Below are 14,405 nucleotides of genomic sequence, written 5' to 3' on the forward strand. Positions count from 1 at the left end.
AAATTTAATAAAACACCCCTCTAAGAAGACACGTAATTTCCTTCTTCTTAGTTCCCTCAGTGCTGTCGCTGAGTGCCACCTCTCGGGGTTCCAGACCCCTTCATCAAGGCCGGCCCTTAGAATCGTGTTGGGCCATGCCTGCGCGATGGGGGAGTCGCGCAGGGCCAGCAGTTCCCTCCTGGAGTACAGTCCGAAGTCGTGTCAGGAGGTCCAGCAGCAGAATAGGGGAGGGGGGAAAGTCCTCATGGTGGTGGTCCTAGTCGGGGGCTAGATGGATTAAGAGAAGGCGGCATAGTTCCCAGATCTTTTTAACCCCCATAAAAAGGGGGGGGGAAATTGCAGTCGAAATCAGCCGGCCCCAGCAACGCAGGCCTCCAGGTACGCCAGACCCCAGTCGCACAGGCCTCCAGGACCCCCAGGCACTCACCATCAGGCCATGTCCCTCCGGCAAATACAACCCATGGGCCCTGTCCTCTGCCCGGGCCGTTCTTCCGCCCGGGCCGCTGTGACACTGTACCGGCGCGTCCTCCGGGCCGCTGTGCGTTGCGCTGCTGGTCACTTCCCCCTGGGCCACCAGGCCGTCAGGCCACCAGGCCGTCCGGCCGACAGCCCACAGGCTTTCACCAGGCCGTCCAACTTTTCGCCTAGGTCGACAGGCCGCCAGACCGCCCCGGTCATCAGGCCGCTAGGCCGCCAAGCCGCCAGGCCGCAGACCTTCGTCGGGCCGCCAGGTCTTCATCAGGCCGCCAGGCTGCCACCGCGTTGGGCCGCTAGGCCGCTGCTGCGTCGGGCCGCCAGGCCGCCGCCGCGTCGGGCCGCTAGGTCGCCACAGCCCCGGGCTGCAGATCTTCATCGGACCTCCGAGCCGCCACCGCGTCGGGCCGCTAGGCCATCGCCGCATCGGGCCGCTAGGCCGCCACCGCGTCGGGCCGCAGATTTTCCTGGCCGTTAAGCCACCAGGCCACCACCGCACTGGGCTTCGCAAGGCCTCGCTAGGCCTCTCCGCGCCTGGGAGTAAGATTTTGTCACACCATTCTAAAAATATCCTGATAAAGCTATTTAGCATTTCTAAGTCTCTTTCAGAATGCTTCAGATATTTGATCTCCACAATCCTTCAGACAGGCAGTAATGTATTTATTAGTATAATGGAGAGCACCATCTCAACACAAGACTTCTGGCATCTCTGCATAAGATTTTGCACCAGGCAAACATTGGTTATAAACTTCTGCAGTCTTCTGAAAGTACATGGCTTCTGGCTCTCCACAGTTCACTTGAAACCAGAGTAAAATTCGACTTTCATTTTCCAACATTGCAGAGCTTAGTGCTTGCCCCTTTTTCAAATTCACAAAAGTGCTAATGGAGTCCCAATTTCTGGGCTTGAGCCATTATTTTATTTGTAGAAGTCCAGTGTCTTGGACCATTGTCAGGAACTTCTGCTTTCCCAAAGTAGCTATCATAACAACACGCAGCCATATTCAGACCAACTGGGGAATCTGCCAGTTGGTAAATAGAGGACAATAACTTTGCAGCTAAGGATCCTGTTGTCATGGATGTTGCTCAGAGACAGAAATATATCAGCAAGAACTAAAAATGCTGGGGGTATGCTAGCAAAACAGATATGCTAGCAAAACAGATATGCTAGCAAAACTACTGTAACGCTCTCTACATGGGGCTTCCCTTGAGGAGCACCCGGAGGCTCCAACTGGTCCAGAATGCGGCCGCGCGGGCGGTGTTGGGAGGGACTCGTCGCTCCCATGTAACACCGTTGCTGCGCGAGCTGCACTGGTTGCCGGTGGCCTTCCGGGTGCGCTTCAAGGTGTTGGTTATTACCTTCAAAGCGCTCCATGGCATCGGACCTGGATATCTCCGAGACCGCCTTCTGCCGCAGATTACCTCCCACCGGCCGGTACGCTCCCACAGAGTGGGTCTCCTCAGGGTGCTGTCAGCCAGACAGTGCCGGCTGGCGACTCCCAGGGGGAGGGCCTTCTCGGTGGGAGCTCCCACCCTCTGGAACGAACTACCCCCAGAGATCCGGGTGATCCCGGATCTCCCCTCCTTCCGCCGCGCCCTTAAGACATGCGAGAAGGTTGTTCGTCCTGACCGGATTCCCCTTTAAAAATCTCCCCAAAATTTTCGTTAATTAATAATTAATAAGGCCAAATATTTAATATTTTATTTTAACTTTGTTTTAATGATAGTTTTTGGGGTATTTCTGTAGTTGTTTTTATCAGGCTGTCAGCCGCCCTGAGTCCGCAAGGAGAAGGGCGGGGTAAAAATCAAACAAACAAACAAACAAACAAACAAATAAATAAATAAATAAATAAATAAAATTGAGAATGACTGCAATTGGGCTTCCTCCAGCTTTGCAAGGCAGTTGGGAATGAAGATGGTAATGATGTCAAAGAACTCACAAAGTACCTCACCTAAAGCCACTTGTAAAAGTCATGGTCTAAGTGGAGATTTCAGACCTTTCATGAACAATTTAGTCTTGAGCATTATATGGTCTTAACTCATGAAGTAATTAAGCTTTCCCAAGGACTACAGGTAGCCCTCAACTTACAACCATTCGTTTAGTGACTGAAGTTACAATGGTACTGAAAAAAAGTGACTTATGACTGTTTTTTACATGACCATCGCAGCATTCCCTTGGTCACGTGATCATAATTCAGACGTTTGGCAACTGGCATATATTTATGATGGTTGCAGTGTCCTGGGGTCATGTGGTCTCCTTTTGAGAACTTCTGAGAAGTAAAGTCAATGGGGAAGCCTGATTCACTTAACAACCATGTGATTAACAACTGCAGAGATTCACTTAACAACTGTGGCAAGAAAGATAATAAAATGGGGCCAACAAATGTTTTGCTTAGCACAGAAATTTTAGGTTCAATTTTATCGTAAGTTGAGAACAGTTTAAAGCAATACAGGTTTCAAGTCAACATTCTTATTTTTCCCTAAAGGTGCTTTTCTTAAATAAATCCCGGGTATCTTTTTAAAAACAAACAAACATAGCTACCATGCAATGGTGATTCCCACTCAGTTTTAATAGTTGATGTTTCCAAGTGTGAATACTTGGAAAAGAGATCCTGGACGTAGTTGCAAGAGACAATGTGAGAAACAATGTCCCTTGTATAGGAAAAAAAAACTGGCCAAAAGTTTAAAAAAAAAAGTTACAGTATCTGCTGGAGACTGGAATTATGGAAGGGAAATACATTTTACCAGGTCCAGAGCGGCCATTTTAAGAAAGTAAAGTTGTATATCTGGTATTTTTTTATCCATTCCTTTTCTCTGGATTACAGTTCTTCTCATGGTTCTAAGTGTGGTTTATTGTTGAGGTCAGATATTTGTCAAAATTAGAAAGTGGGTGTTTATCTCATTATGTCTCTTCTTCCCCTAACTTAATATTTGCCCTCCACTGCTAGAGGCCTGGATAATTTCAGCCTCAAGACAGCCCCCTTGAATCCGCTATCCCCTCTGCTATCCTGTTCCCTTTAGGCTCCTTGATCACCCTGGACCTGCAGATAACCCAGCAGCAGAAGCAGCCAGCATCCCCGAGGAAGTGTTTGGTTTGTTGAAAGCAGTTCAGGGTCTGCACCACTTTCAACAGAGTGTTAAAAAATATTTTTTTGTAGAGGGAATTAAGATGATGTCTATCAGTATAATAATAATAATCAGAAAATTGAACAGAATGGGATTAGGTTTGATGTGGGGGAGAAGCCAGCAAAAGAAAGATGAATTTTCAAATAAAGCTTGATGAAACGGGGCTCAGTGGAGAAAAATATTTTCCCAAAGGATTCCTATGGGAGAATGTTGCCAATACCTCCATTCTCATCTCCTTCCCTCCTTCCCCCTCCTGGCCAAGTGGCCCAGAGTGGCCCTTATGCAGTCCATTCCATACTTCCTGGTGCACACACAACACAAATATCACATGAAGTACAGCAGAAGCACATAAGCACAGGTGTAATGTTACTTTGGTGTACAGAAGAAAATGTTCCTCCTATGCTAGTAAAAGGGTTGGAAGGAATTCTAGAAGCTGCTCCACATGCTTTCCCTACCTTGTTTACCCTTTCTATTGATATAATTCCTCACACCAGTGTTTCTTGGTCTTGACAAGTTTAAGATGCGTGGACTTCAACTCCCAGAATTCCTCAGCCAGCTCCACTATTGAAGTCCACACATCTTAAACTTGCCAAGGTTGAGAAACACTGTCTTACACATCTGTGCCATTTCATTATATAATTCTTTTTACCCTATTCCTCTTACCTTGTCCACTTTCTATTCTATTACTACAGTGGTTTAATTTCACCTTACATCTCAAGAACTTCCCAACTGCTGTAGTCCACCCATCCTTAATTGAATTAAGTATGTGCCATCTTATTTCTTCATACAGAATCAGTAATTATATAGACCATAGGTGTCAAACCCGCAACATCACGTGACGTGTCGCGGCATATTGTGACTTTTTTCCCACTACCAGCAATGGGCTGGGCACAGTTTTGCCATGATGCATCCAGCCCGCGGGCCGGCAATTTGACACCCCTGATATAAACCAAACCAGATCTATATCACATTCTCCTTCTCTACTAAGCAGTCATAAGCATTCTGTCCTGAATCTGTTGCCATATCCTATAGTTCCTCCTGTATGGTTTTAGAGACAGCCCTTTTGGTGATCTTTTGACCTTTCTGATAAATAAATTCATCTATCCATGAAATAAATGTTCTCACTCTGATCTACTCTGGAACCTGTTCTTTTGTTGCTTCTTCCAGGAAGTCTATTTGGTCATGGCAAATAAATTGCAGTAATTGTTTCCTTGGATCTGGCAACACTTTAGTAGTAACTTTCTTCTGAGCAAATGGCAGCAGTATCCGCTGTGCTCATCTAATTTTGTGGACATATCATTTTTAGTCCCAATAAAATATGTTAATAGTATACGTGAAGTTTCTAAAATTATTGGAGCATCCTCATATGCATTTTAAAAGCATAAGGCTCTAAAACTTCTTTGGTTTCTGCAACACTCTAGGATTATAAGCTATAAGGCTATTTTGCCTTTAGGATGTATTTTATAGCAAAATTGGAGAAATAGCCTCAGTTCTGGAAACCTTTTGAATACAAAATAGTTTAAGTAGAATAAGGCTGCTCAGAGGGAAGCTTTTTTTCAGATCAAAATAGCTTTGTACCCCATTTCTATCCCCCCTCCTCGGAAGTCAGGATAGTGTCACAAAACATGTAACAATTGAAATTAATTGTCCTCTAGAAATGGGCATAATTTGTTTTGGTTCTTGTGTGTTGCCATCTCAGACAGTAGTTTTCTTTGTGCGTTATTTACAATCTGCCTTTTACTTCTGAATATTTAACTCTTCGCATTGCTGAACTATTTTTTTTATATTGGCTTTAAAGTTGATGTCTGCAATTTTCTGTAACACCTCTAGATCGCAGTGTTTGACTTTCAATCTCTAAGTCATCAACTCATCCCTCAGAAATTCAGATATATGAGTATGTTGTCATGGTTCCGACAGATGAAACTCTTCAAAGAACTCCGAGGCATTGTTTACCTTAAAGAATCTTTATTCGAGAAGCATAACATTGGCACTAACATAATCAAAGCCAAAAACTGAATTCCCCCCCTTGAGCACATAGTATCAAAGCACAATTCCCTCCTCCAATTAATAGTCATAAATCACATTCCCCAATTAGTTTAAAGGGCGGGCTTTCCCTCCAGCTCTCCAACCCGGCCAATTCTTATCTCTTATTTCAACAACCTTGACTCTAATAGGTTCAGTATTATTGTGTCTAGCTGAACTCTCATGCACATCCCTCCCCCTCCCCAGCATCATCTAACTCTAAAAGCAGAAAGAAAATGGCTACATCTCCATCTGTTGTCAAAGCAAAAACATCAGATGTTAGCAGCATTGTCATACGTTAGGAGATTTGGCTGACTTCATATTTGTTTCTAAATCATTCAACTTCCTGTAACTGGTGTATTAAATTATTTTTCTCTCTTTCTCAACTTCTGCTTTTCACCTCTTTGGGCTCTTCAGATTTCTTACATGGCTTTCTATGTTTTCATTCTTATTTTCACTTTTTATATATTGCTTATATAAGTAGTAAAATACTAAGTAGTAAAATAATGGATATAATAAATGTACAGCAGCCTGGCTAAAACAAAAAAGTTAAAGATGGCAGAAAAAACCTGTAAGAGATTGAAGTATGACTTAAATTATATTATAGCGTTTAACATTTACATAGATGGTGCTGCAAATGGGAAAGCTATTTTTATCTTTAGATGTCAAGTCAAATTTTGTAATTCTGCCCCCACAAGCACTTTCAATTTCCTTTCAACTTGGTAACGGCTGCTGGAACACACCATCTTTGTTTTTCCTGTTACCATTACACTGAGAAGATCTTTTAAGTTTACTAGTCTCAAACAAAATCATGCAAAACCTAATAAAGGCATTTAAAAAATGGATCGCTGCAAAAACAGCAGACCACAAAGTAAAATCTAACTAAACTTAATGCAGCTTGAATATGATGAGGTCTAAGATGAAAACCATATTTTTCTACATAGCATTTCCTTGCTAGTGATCTTAACATATTTCATTCCTTGCTGTGCTGATACCAACATCTTGTCAGATAACAAAATGTATTGACTTAACTGATAACATGGAATGGTTCTGAGAGATGATTGTGAACAATCTTAGTTACAAGATCTCCACCAGGAATTTCTCGAATGAACAAGGCTTGTCTGGTCACATGAACAGACTTCCCCAGAAGAAGGGTGGATGCAATAAAGTTTATTTGCCATTGCTTTGTGTCAATTTAAAGAAAAACAAAAAGTACTATAGTAGTTATTTTGCAGTATATAAGAATAGAAAATAAAAGAATAGAGTAGAGCTGGAAGGGACCTTGGGGGTCTTCTAGTCCAGCCCCCTGCTCAAGCAGGAGGACCTATACCATCTCAGACAAGTGACTGTCTAGTCTCTTAAAAATCTCCAGTGATGGAGCGCCCACAATTTCTGGGGGCAAGCTGTTCCACTGGTTAATTGTTCTCACTGTCAGGAAGTTTCTCCTTAATTCCAGGTTGCTTCTCTCTTTGATCAGTTTTCAGCCATTGTTTCTTGTCCTGCACTCTGGTGCTTTGGTGAATAACATGCCCCCTCTTCTTTGTGGCAACCCCTCAAATACTGGAATGCTGCTATCATGTCTCCCCTTTTTCTTCTTTTCTTTAGACTAGCCAAACCCATGTCCTGCAGCCGTTCTTCGGGTCTTTTAGTCTCCAGGCCTTTAATCACCTTAGTTGCTCTTCTCTGAATTTTTTCCAAATTCTCAACATCTTTTTTGTGATATGGTAATCAAAATTGGCTGCAGTATTCCAGGTGTGGTCTTACTAGGGTTTTATAAAGTGGTACTAATACTTCGTGTGATCTTGATTCTATGCCTCTGTTTATACAATCCAGGATTGTATTAGGTTTTTTGGGCTTCTGCTGCACACTGCTGGCTCATAATCAAATGATTGTCCACTAGGACTCCAATGTCCCTCTCACAGTTACTATTTTTAAGCCAGGTCTCCCCCAATCTGTACTTGTACCTTTGATTTTTTCCTGCCTAAATGTAAAACTTTGCTTTTCTCCATATTGAAACTCATTTTATTGGATAGGGCCCATTGTTCAAGTATGTCAAGATCTTTTTGGATCCTGAGTTTGTCTTCTGGGGTGTTGGCTATTCCTGCCAGTTTGGTGTCATCTGCAAACTTGATGAGTTCTCCTTCAATTCCCTCATCTAAGTCATTGATGAAGATATTGAAGAGTACTGGGCCTAAGACGGAACCTTGTGGTACTCCACTGCTTACTTCTCTCCATGTGGATGTAGTGCTGTTGAAGACTACTTGTTGAGTATGGTGTGCCAGCCAGCTATAGATCCATCTAATGGTGATGTTGTCTATTCCACCTTTTTCTAGCTTACCAAGGAGTAGGTTGTAGTCTACTTTATCAAATGCTTTACTGAAATCTAAGTGTACTATGTCCACAGCATTTCGCTGGTCTACTAGTTTAGTCACTTTATCGAAGAATGAAATAAGATTGGTTTGGCATGATCTGTTTCTAACAAACCTGTGCTGGCTACTAGTTATAACTTTCTTTGCTTCTAGTTCACCGATCTGTTTTTTGATTACCTTTTCTAGGATCTTCCCAGGTATTAATATTAAACTGATTGGTCTAAAACATAAATCAAAGACTAGGAATGAGATCTGATCCGTACTGTGTTCAAGGGAGAAATCTTGAAATTGCCATTTTTTCTAGCATTGATGTGAACTTTGAATGAAGACAGGGTCATGCTACTGAAAGACAGAAACAAATTTGGAGACTTGTGCACACCATGGTGTGGGACTGCATTTGCAAGAATTGTAGCTATATGCTGGATCCAGGCCTGCAAAATCTCTCCAGAGGTAGGAGAGATCGCTGAGATTGCCCATGATTGTGACAAATCTGGACAATTGCTCCTTGTGAGTGGACCATTGCCTGAATCTGCCTTTTTCGCAGTCTTCTTTGGAATTGAGTGGCTAGAAGTTGCAATTCCATCGTTCACACTGATAAAGCAGCCTTTTATTGACATTAAGCTTGACTGGCTCTCATTTCTTGATCAATTTTTGGATTATTTTTTTATTGTACTGGAGAAATTGCCCTTCAGACTGGCAAGTTTTGTTGTATTCATCAAGTGAATCCCCCTCTCCTTAGAGGAAAATGGTGCAAATTTGAATTTAAAAGTTTTGGAAATATTTTTTTTGAATATGCAGCATAAAGGTGTTTAGATTATGGACTTTGGAAAGTTAACAACAGAATCTGTAAGAGTCCAGATGGATTTGAAATTATAGCTTTGAATTAATTAGAAGAATTTTTTCTACAGGAAAATGGTGATTATTTGGGAGATAGGGGGACTTTGAAGATTGAACACTAGAGAGAGCTAGAGGATAAAGAATGAAATGGAAACCTGTAATAGGTTTTTGAACGTTGGATTGTTAAACTTGTTAACTAGGTACATTTCTTCATAAGATGGATTGATAATGAAGTTACAGAATACCAAGTTGTAATGGATCATTTTTTAATTATTTTGAACATTAAACTTAATGAGAAGGATATGGACATTACAAATGGCATTGATGGATATCTTTTCCCCCCCATATATTTTATTGATTTTTTAAAACATAAATTACTTAATAATTGGTAAACAGTGTGTTAGCTGGGTTTACATTTGCAAAGAAAAATCATTAACAATTGGTTTCTATAATCCATAATCCACATAGTACATTTAGTTGATTTCCTCCTTTCCCCAAAATGTCTTCTTTGCAAACCTTGAAATAATAGTTATTATTTTTATAAATAACGGTTACATATATGATTTTTCCCAATATTCCTAGAAATAATGATCACATCAATATAATATTTCTTTTCTATCTAATCATTCTGGTTGCCTCATCTTATATCCTGTTACAGTCCTTATTTAGATTTGTTTCTCCCATAAAGTTCAAAGTATTCTTGCTAGTTAAGATTTTCTCAACAGATAATTACATTTAAAGATTTAAATCCATTTTCCCCATATAAACTATCTCAACACTTTTACATTTCTTAAAGAATAGGTAAAAACAGTAAAGAAAAGGAAAAAAGAGCAAGAGTAAAGAAACATAAAAAAGTAAACTACTTAAAATATATATTCCTCCTAAGCTAATATATATTCATTCCCTAAATTTCTTATTCTTTTTAACCATGATTAAAAATATATTTAATCTTTAAATATTCCATTTAATGTGTCTAGTCATCTAATCCTTTAACTCTTATTCGAAACATTTTTTTCTTTTTTATACATTATAATTTCCCTAAATTCAGACACATTTAATTATCTAAAACATTTCCTCCACCTAGGCCATTTCAGCAGTATTATATTACTTATATCAAGAAATAAAATAAAAGGGGGGAGGAGCCTAAAGTATTATTTAAGGAATTCATCTCTCTTAGAATGACATATGTATTCAGTATCTTTTCTATTTCTTTAACCATATTCAAACAAATGTTTCTTTTTTAAACATTCTCTCTGGCAGATCCCATCATCTATTTTCTTAATTTTCACTTTGATCTTTTTCCTTTGATCAGTATCTTTCTTGATCAATGTGTTTTGCTGAATCAAAAAGTTTTTCCATATATTCATGACTGTTGCTGTAGGTATAAGAAGTAAATTGAATAAAGTGTCTTTATGTGAGGCTTTTGCCTTTCCATGTTTCTTGAAAATCTTTTTCTCTTTCTCCTTCTTTGCTTCTCTTATCACTTCCTTTCTCTCTGATGTTTTCAACATCTCTACATTCCATTTTATCCACTGTTTTTTGTCCTCAGATTTATTTTGTAATCTTAAGGGATGAGTTGTTTTTTCCATTTCTTGTAAATTTTTCCCCACTAGAATTAAATCATGTTTTCTTGCTTTGTTAAGTTCCATCTTTGAGTCTCTATTTTCAATTTTATGTCCACTTATTTGTTTTGCCTGCTCCTTCTCTATTGTTGTTTCCTGGAAAAAAATTTATTGTAAAGTTAACTTAGAGATAGATTGATTTGTATATTCAAAGTTATTTTGGATTTCTTTGTGATTTGAATTCAGTGTTATTTGAATTAATTGCAGTATACTATATATCTCCTGAGAGGCATTTATGTTTTCTTGGTGTGTTCTGTCTACATCCATGATGCCCAAAAGTTGGAGTTTTCCTTCTTATCTGCAAATAGCTCTAGCGTCCCAGTTAAATAGATATTTGTAATCCAAAGAGTTCAAAAAAGATTCCCCCCCCCTAAAGCTAATAATTCTCCCTTTGTCTGCAGCCCAGGCTGTTGTCTTTTTTTTGTCACAGCTGTTCTTTATTATTAAAGCTTTGAAGGTCACAAACACAGATTAGCTTTTCCCAGGTTTTGGCAAGTTCTCTATATGGAAATCATAGCTGTCATAATTTTCATCCATCACTAGGTGTCAGCATCTATTTAGTTTTCAATATGAACAATGGTCTTTAAAATGAGAGTCTTAACCATTCAACAATCTTAAACTTGTCCAAAGTTAAATTTTAGCTTTCAAGTTTATAAATTTATTTCACTACCATATATTTTGATCCTCCACAGAAATTTTAATTCACCGCTTCCGTTAGTATAAGGATGGGGTGGAAGTCCCCCTCCTTCACTTTCAGAGGTATTTTGCTTCTCGGGGATCTTTTTCAGGAAATTAAGTGTAGGATAGAAAAGGGAAAATCAGATTCCTCACCCAGTTTCAAGCACGCTGTTTACTGTAGTGCTGGTTAGTTCTTTTGGACTCTGGTTACAAGTAGCTTGGGCTGATCAATGAAATACAGCTTTTCTCCTGTCGGGTTAGAAGGCTTTCCCCAAGACGAACGGAATGACCACTGTCATTCCAGAGTTGTCGGGACACCCTTCTTTCTTCGCTGTCTCTCTGGGGCAGCTGGGACTCATTAGGGTCTCCAGGCAGGACGAAAGTTAGCCGTGTGGGTGTGGGGGTCCACAAGCCCACGACCAGTCACTACCACACAGGACCAGAAGTCTCGGCATTGATGGATATCTTATTCCCCAAGAGAATTGTAAAACTATTATAACAGGAAATTAACTGCACAAAAGAGTTTGGTTAAGGTGTTGAAGGATTTCAGTATTAGTGGCAAACAAAAAGACAAACTTTTTTTAGTGGATATACCAAAGGAATCTGCAAAAGTTCTGAAACATTTTTGGTTTAAAAGACATAAAAAAGAAGGAACTTATTTCAACTTATGAATATTTGTCCTAAAATTTGAATTAAACCACGCTTTGTAAGAAAAAAGAAAATAAGATGATTCACATATCACCTTTAATAAAATGAGATGAGTAGTCTAGAACTTTAATAAAAGCAAATGTATCTCATCTGCACACTTTGATAGGGAATTATAAACTAAATATTTAAAAAAGGTGTGCGCATATTCACACAGAAATAATCTAACTCCAGCCAAGCATTTACCCTATAACCTATGGGCAAGTTAAATAAGTGTGGATTCCAATAGAAGAGAGTAGTAGTAGTAGTAGTAATAATAATAATAATAATAAAGTTGGAAGGGACCTTGGAGGTCATCTAGTCCAACCCCCTGCTCAGGCAGGAAACCCTACACCATTTCGGACAAATGGCTGTCCAGTTTCTTCTTAAAAACTTCCAGTGTTGGCGCGTTCACCGCTTCTGGAGGCAGGTTGTTCCACTGGTTAATTGTTCTGTCAGGAAGTTTCTCCTTAGTTCTAGGTTGCTTCTCTCCTTGGTTAGTTTCCACCCGTTGCTTCTTGTCCTGCCTTCAGGCGCTTTGGAGAATAGCTTGACTCCCTCTTCTTTGTGGCAGCCCCTGAGATATTGGAACACTGCTATCATGTCCCCCCTTGTCCTTCTCTTCGTTAAACTAGACGTACCCAATTCCAGCAACCATTCCTCATCTTTTAGCCTCCAGTCCCCTGATCATCTTTGTTGCTCTTCTCTGTACTCTTTCTAGAGTCTCAGCATCTTTTTTACATCGTGGTGACCAAAACTGGATGCAGTATTCCAAGTGTGGCCTTGGTGCTCTTGGAGCTTGGTCCCAAACTCGGAAGGCACCAATGACCGGAGCGTGAACTCGAAGACATACTGAAGCAGCCACGTGGCTGGCCCAGGTCGCGCCCATAGACGTTCATCAGGGGTTCACAATGGAGAGGATATAAAGGGATGCATCGTGCGATTCAGCAGCGGTTCCTCTACTTTCCGAGGGTTTTATTAATAATTTGAATGAAGTAGTGAGAGGAACCGCTTATCAAATTGGGTGGAACAGCTAAAACCATAAAAGGAAGAAGCCAAGACAATCCAACTCCCACGGACGGTTTCCCCCCCCCCCACGCTTCCATCTTTTCTCGAGCTGCAACCCTGCTGCAACTTCGGAACTCAGACAAGATCGGCCGACCCCACCGCCCACCTGCGCGGGCTACACACCAATCCCCGCCTCAGTTGGTCGGCGGGAGCCCCTCCCTTTGCTCCTCAGCCCGGCTTTGCTCCCGGCTCCTCCAGCCTCAAACTTTCTCGACTCCCGCCCGCTAAACTAGCCTCAAGGAGGCGCATGCGCTCTGCCGTTCCTAACGGTACCGAAGGGGTGAGGAAAGGGGCGTCGGCCTGACTACCTCTCCGGGAAGCCAGATGGGCGGGGGACTGCCCAGGCCCCGCCCCCTCGTTCGCTACCGCCTTTTTTCCCTCTCGCCGGTGGCAGTCAGGGCACTCTGGTGGCGGCGGCCGCTGCTGGGACGAGCAGGAGCCCGGGCGGGCGGCGAGTGGGGGAAAATGGAGGTCTTGGCAGCCTGGCTGTGGAACGAGCGCTTCTGGTTTCCGGCCAACGTGACCTGGGCCGATTTGGAGCGAGAGAACGACGGGTACCGCGCCGTCCACCTCCTGGCGGCGCTCCCGCTAGCGGCCGGCCTTTTGGTCTTAAGGCACTTCTTCGAGAGGTACGGTTGCGGGAGGTGGCCAGAGAAGGCAGGGCCGGGTGTGCGATAGCGGAGCCTGGGGCGGCCGTGGCCGGCGGACCTTGCCCCACGGGATGATGTTTGGGTGGGGGGGGGATGCTTCCGCCTGACCGCCCCTCCCGGTTCCGGTTGTGGGTGACTCTGACTTCCTTCTCTGAGTGCGAGAGGCTCCGGGCGAGGCTGGGTTTTTCTTCCTCCCGGGGCCGCGGAGCGGTCCCTCCTCCCGGCCTGTCAGTGGCTTCGCTCGAGGCGGCCACGGTGCAGCCTGTGCGGCTCGACGTTGTCGGGTCTATGGGAGCAAAGCTTCGGAGAAGCTCTTCCGAATGACAAGTCTTCACTTAACGTTTGGCGAAATTTCACAAACCGTGATCCGTCGGAAACGTGTTACCAGATTCTCCTCTGACGGTGTTCGACCGAGAGCTCAGCCCGCTCTGCAGATATAATCTTATTTATTCGTTTATTTAGTTTCGATATGCCAAAGGAAGGCAGGGAAGGTTTTCCTAGCTCACATCTTTATCTTAAACGCTGCACCAATCCTGGATTGATAAAGATGGGCTGAGTGAGAGAAGGGCTTGCAGCTGACCTTAGACCTTCACGGGGAAGTGGGAATTTGAACTCGAGTGTGTTCCCAGTTGTACTTTGCAACTGAATCTGTCTGTGTAGACTTCTGCTGTTTGACTCAACATTCATTATTTACGAAGGTGAAGTCAGTTTTTTAAAAATAGTTTTAGATAGGTTGCAGACTAAAAGATTGTGTCCTTAGTGGGGGGGTTTCTCCCCCCCCCTTCATTGAGTTTGCCAGTGTTTTAAGATTAGTTATGTGCTGAAAATCAGGGCAGAACGGAAATGATTAAACAGGGATAGATACAGAAAACATTAAC

At 42.2% G+C, this 14,405-nt stretch overlaps 1 protein-coding gene across 1 annotated transcript in view; it reads left to right on the forward strand.

The window, feature by feature from the left end:
- The first annotated feature begins 13,336 nt into the window (after positions 1-13,336).
- The window catches only part of CERS5 (ceramide synthase 5), a 43,229-nt gene continuing 42,160 nt past the window's right edge, over positions 13,337-14,405 (forward strand). The window contains exon 1 of the mRNA XM_015831854.1: positions 13,337-13,506. Within this exon, the coding sequence (XP_015687340.1) occupies positions 13,343-13,506 (164 nt within the window). The 5' untranslated portion in view covers positions 13,337-13,342. The remainder of the gene's footprint in view (positions 13,507-14,405) is intronic.

Source organism: Protobothrops mucrosquamatus, unplaced genomic scaffold (genome assembly GCF_001527695.2).
Source record: "Protobothrops mucrosquamatus isolate PMUCROS unplaced genomic scaffold, P.Mucros_1.0 scaffold_282, whole genome shotgun sequence".
NCBI classification, from domain to species: domain Eukaryota; kingdom Metazoa; phylum Chordata; class Lepidosauria; order Squamata; family Viperidae; genus Protobothrops; species Protobothrops mucrosquamatus.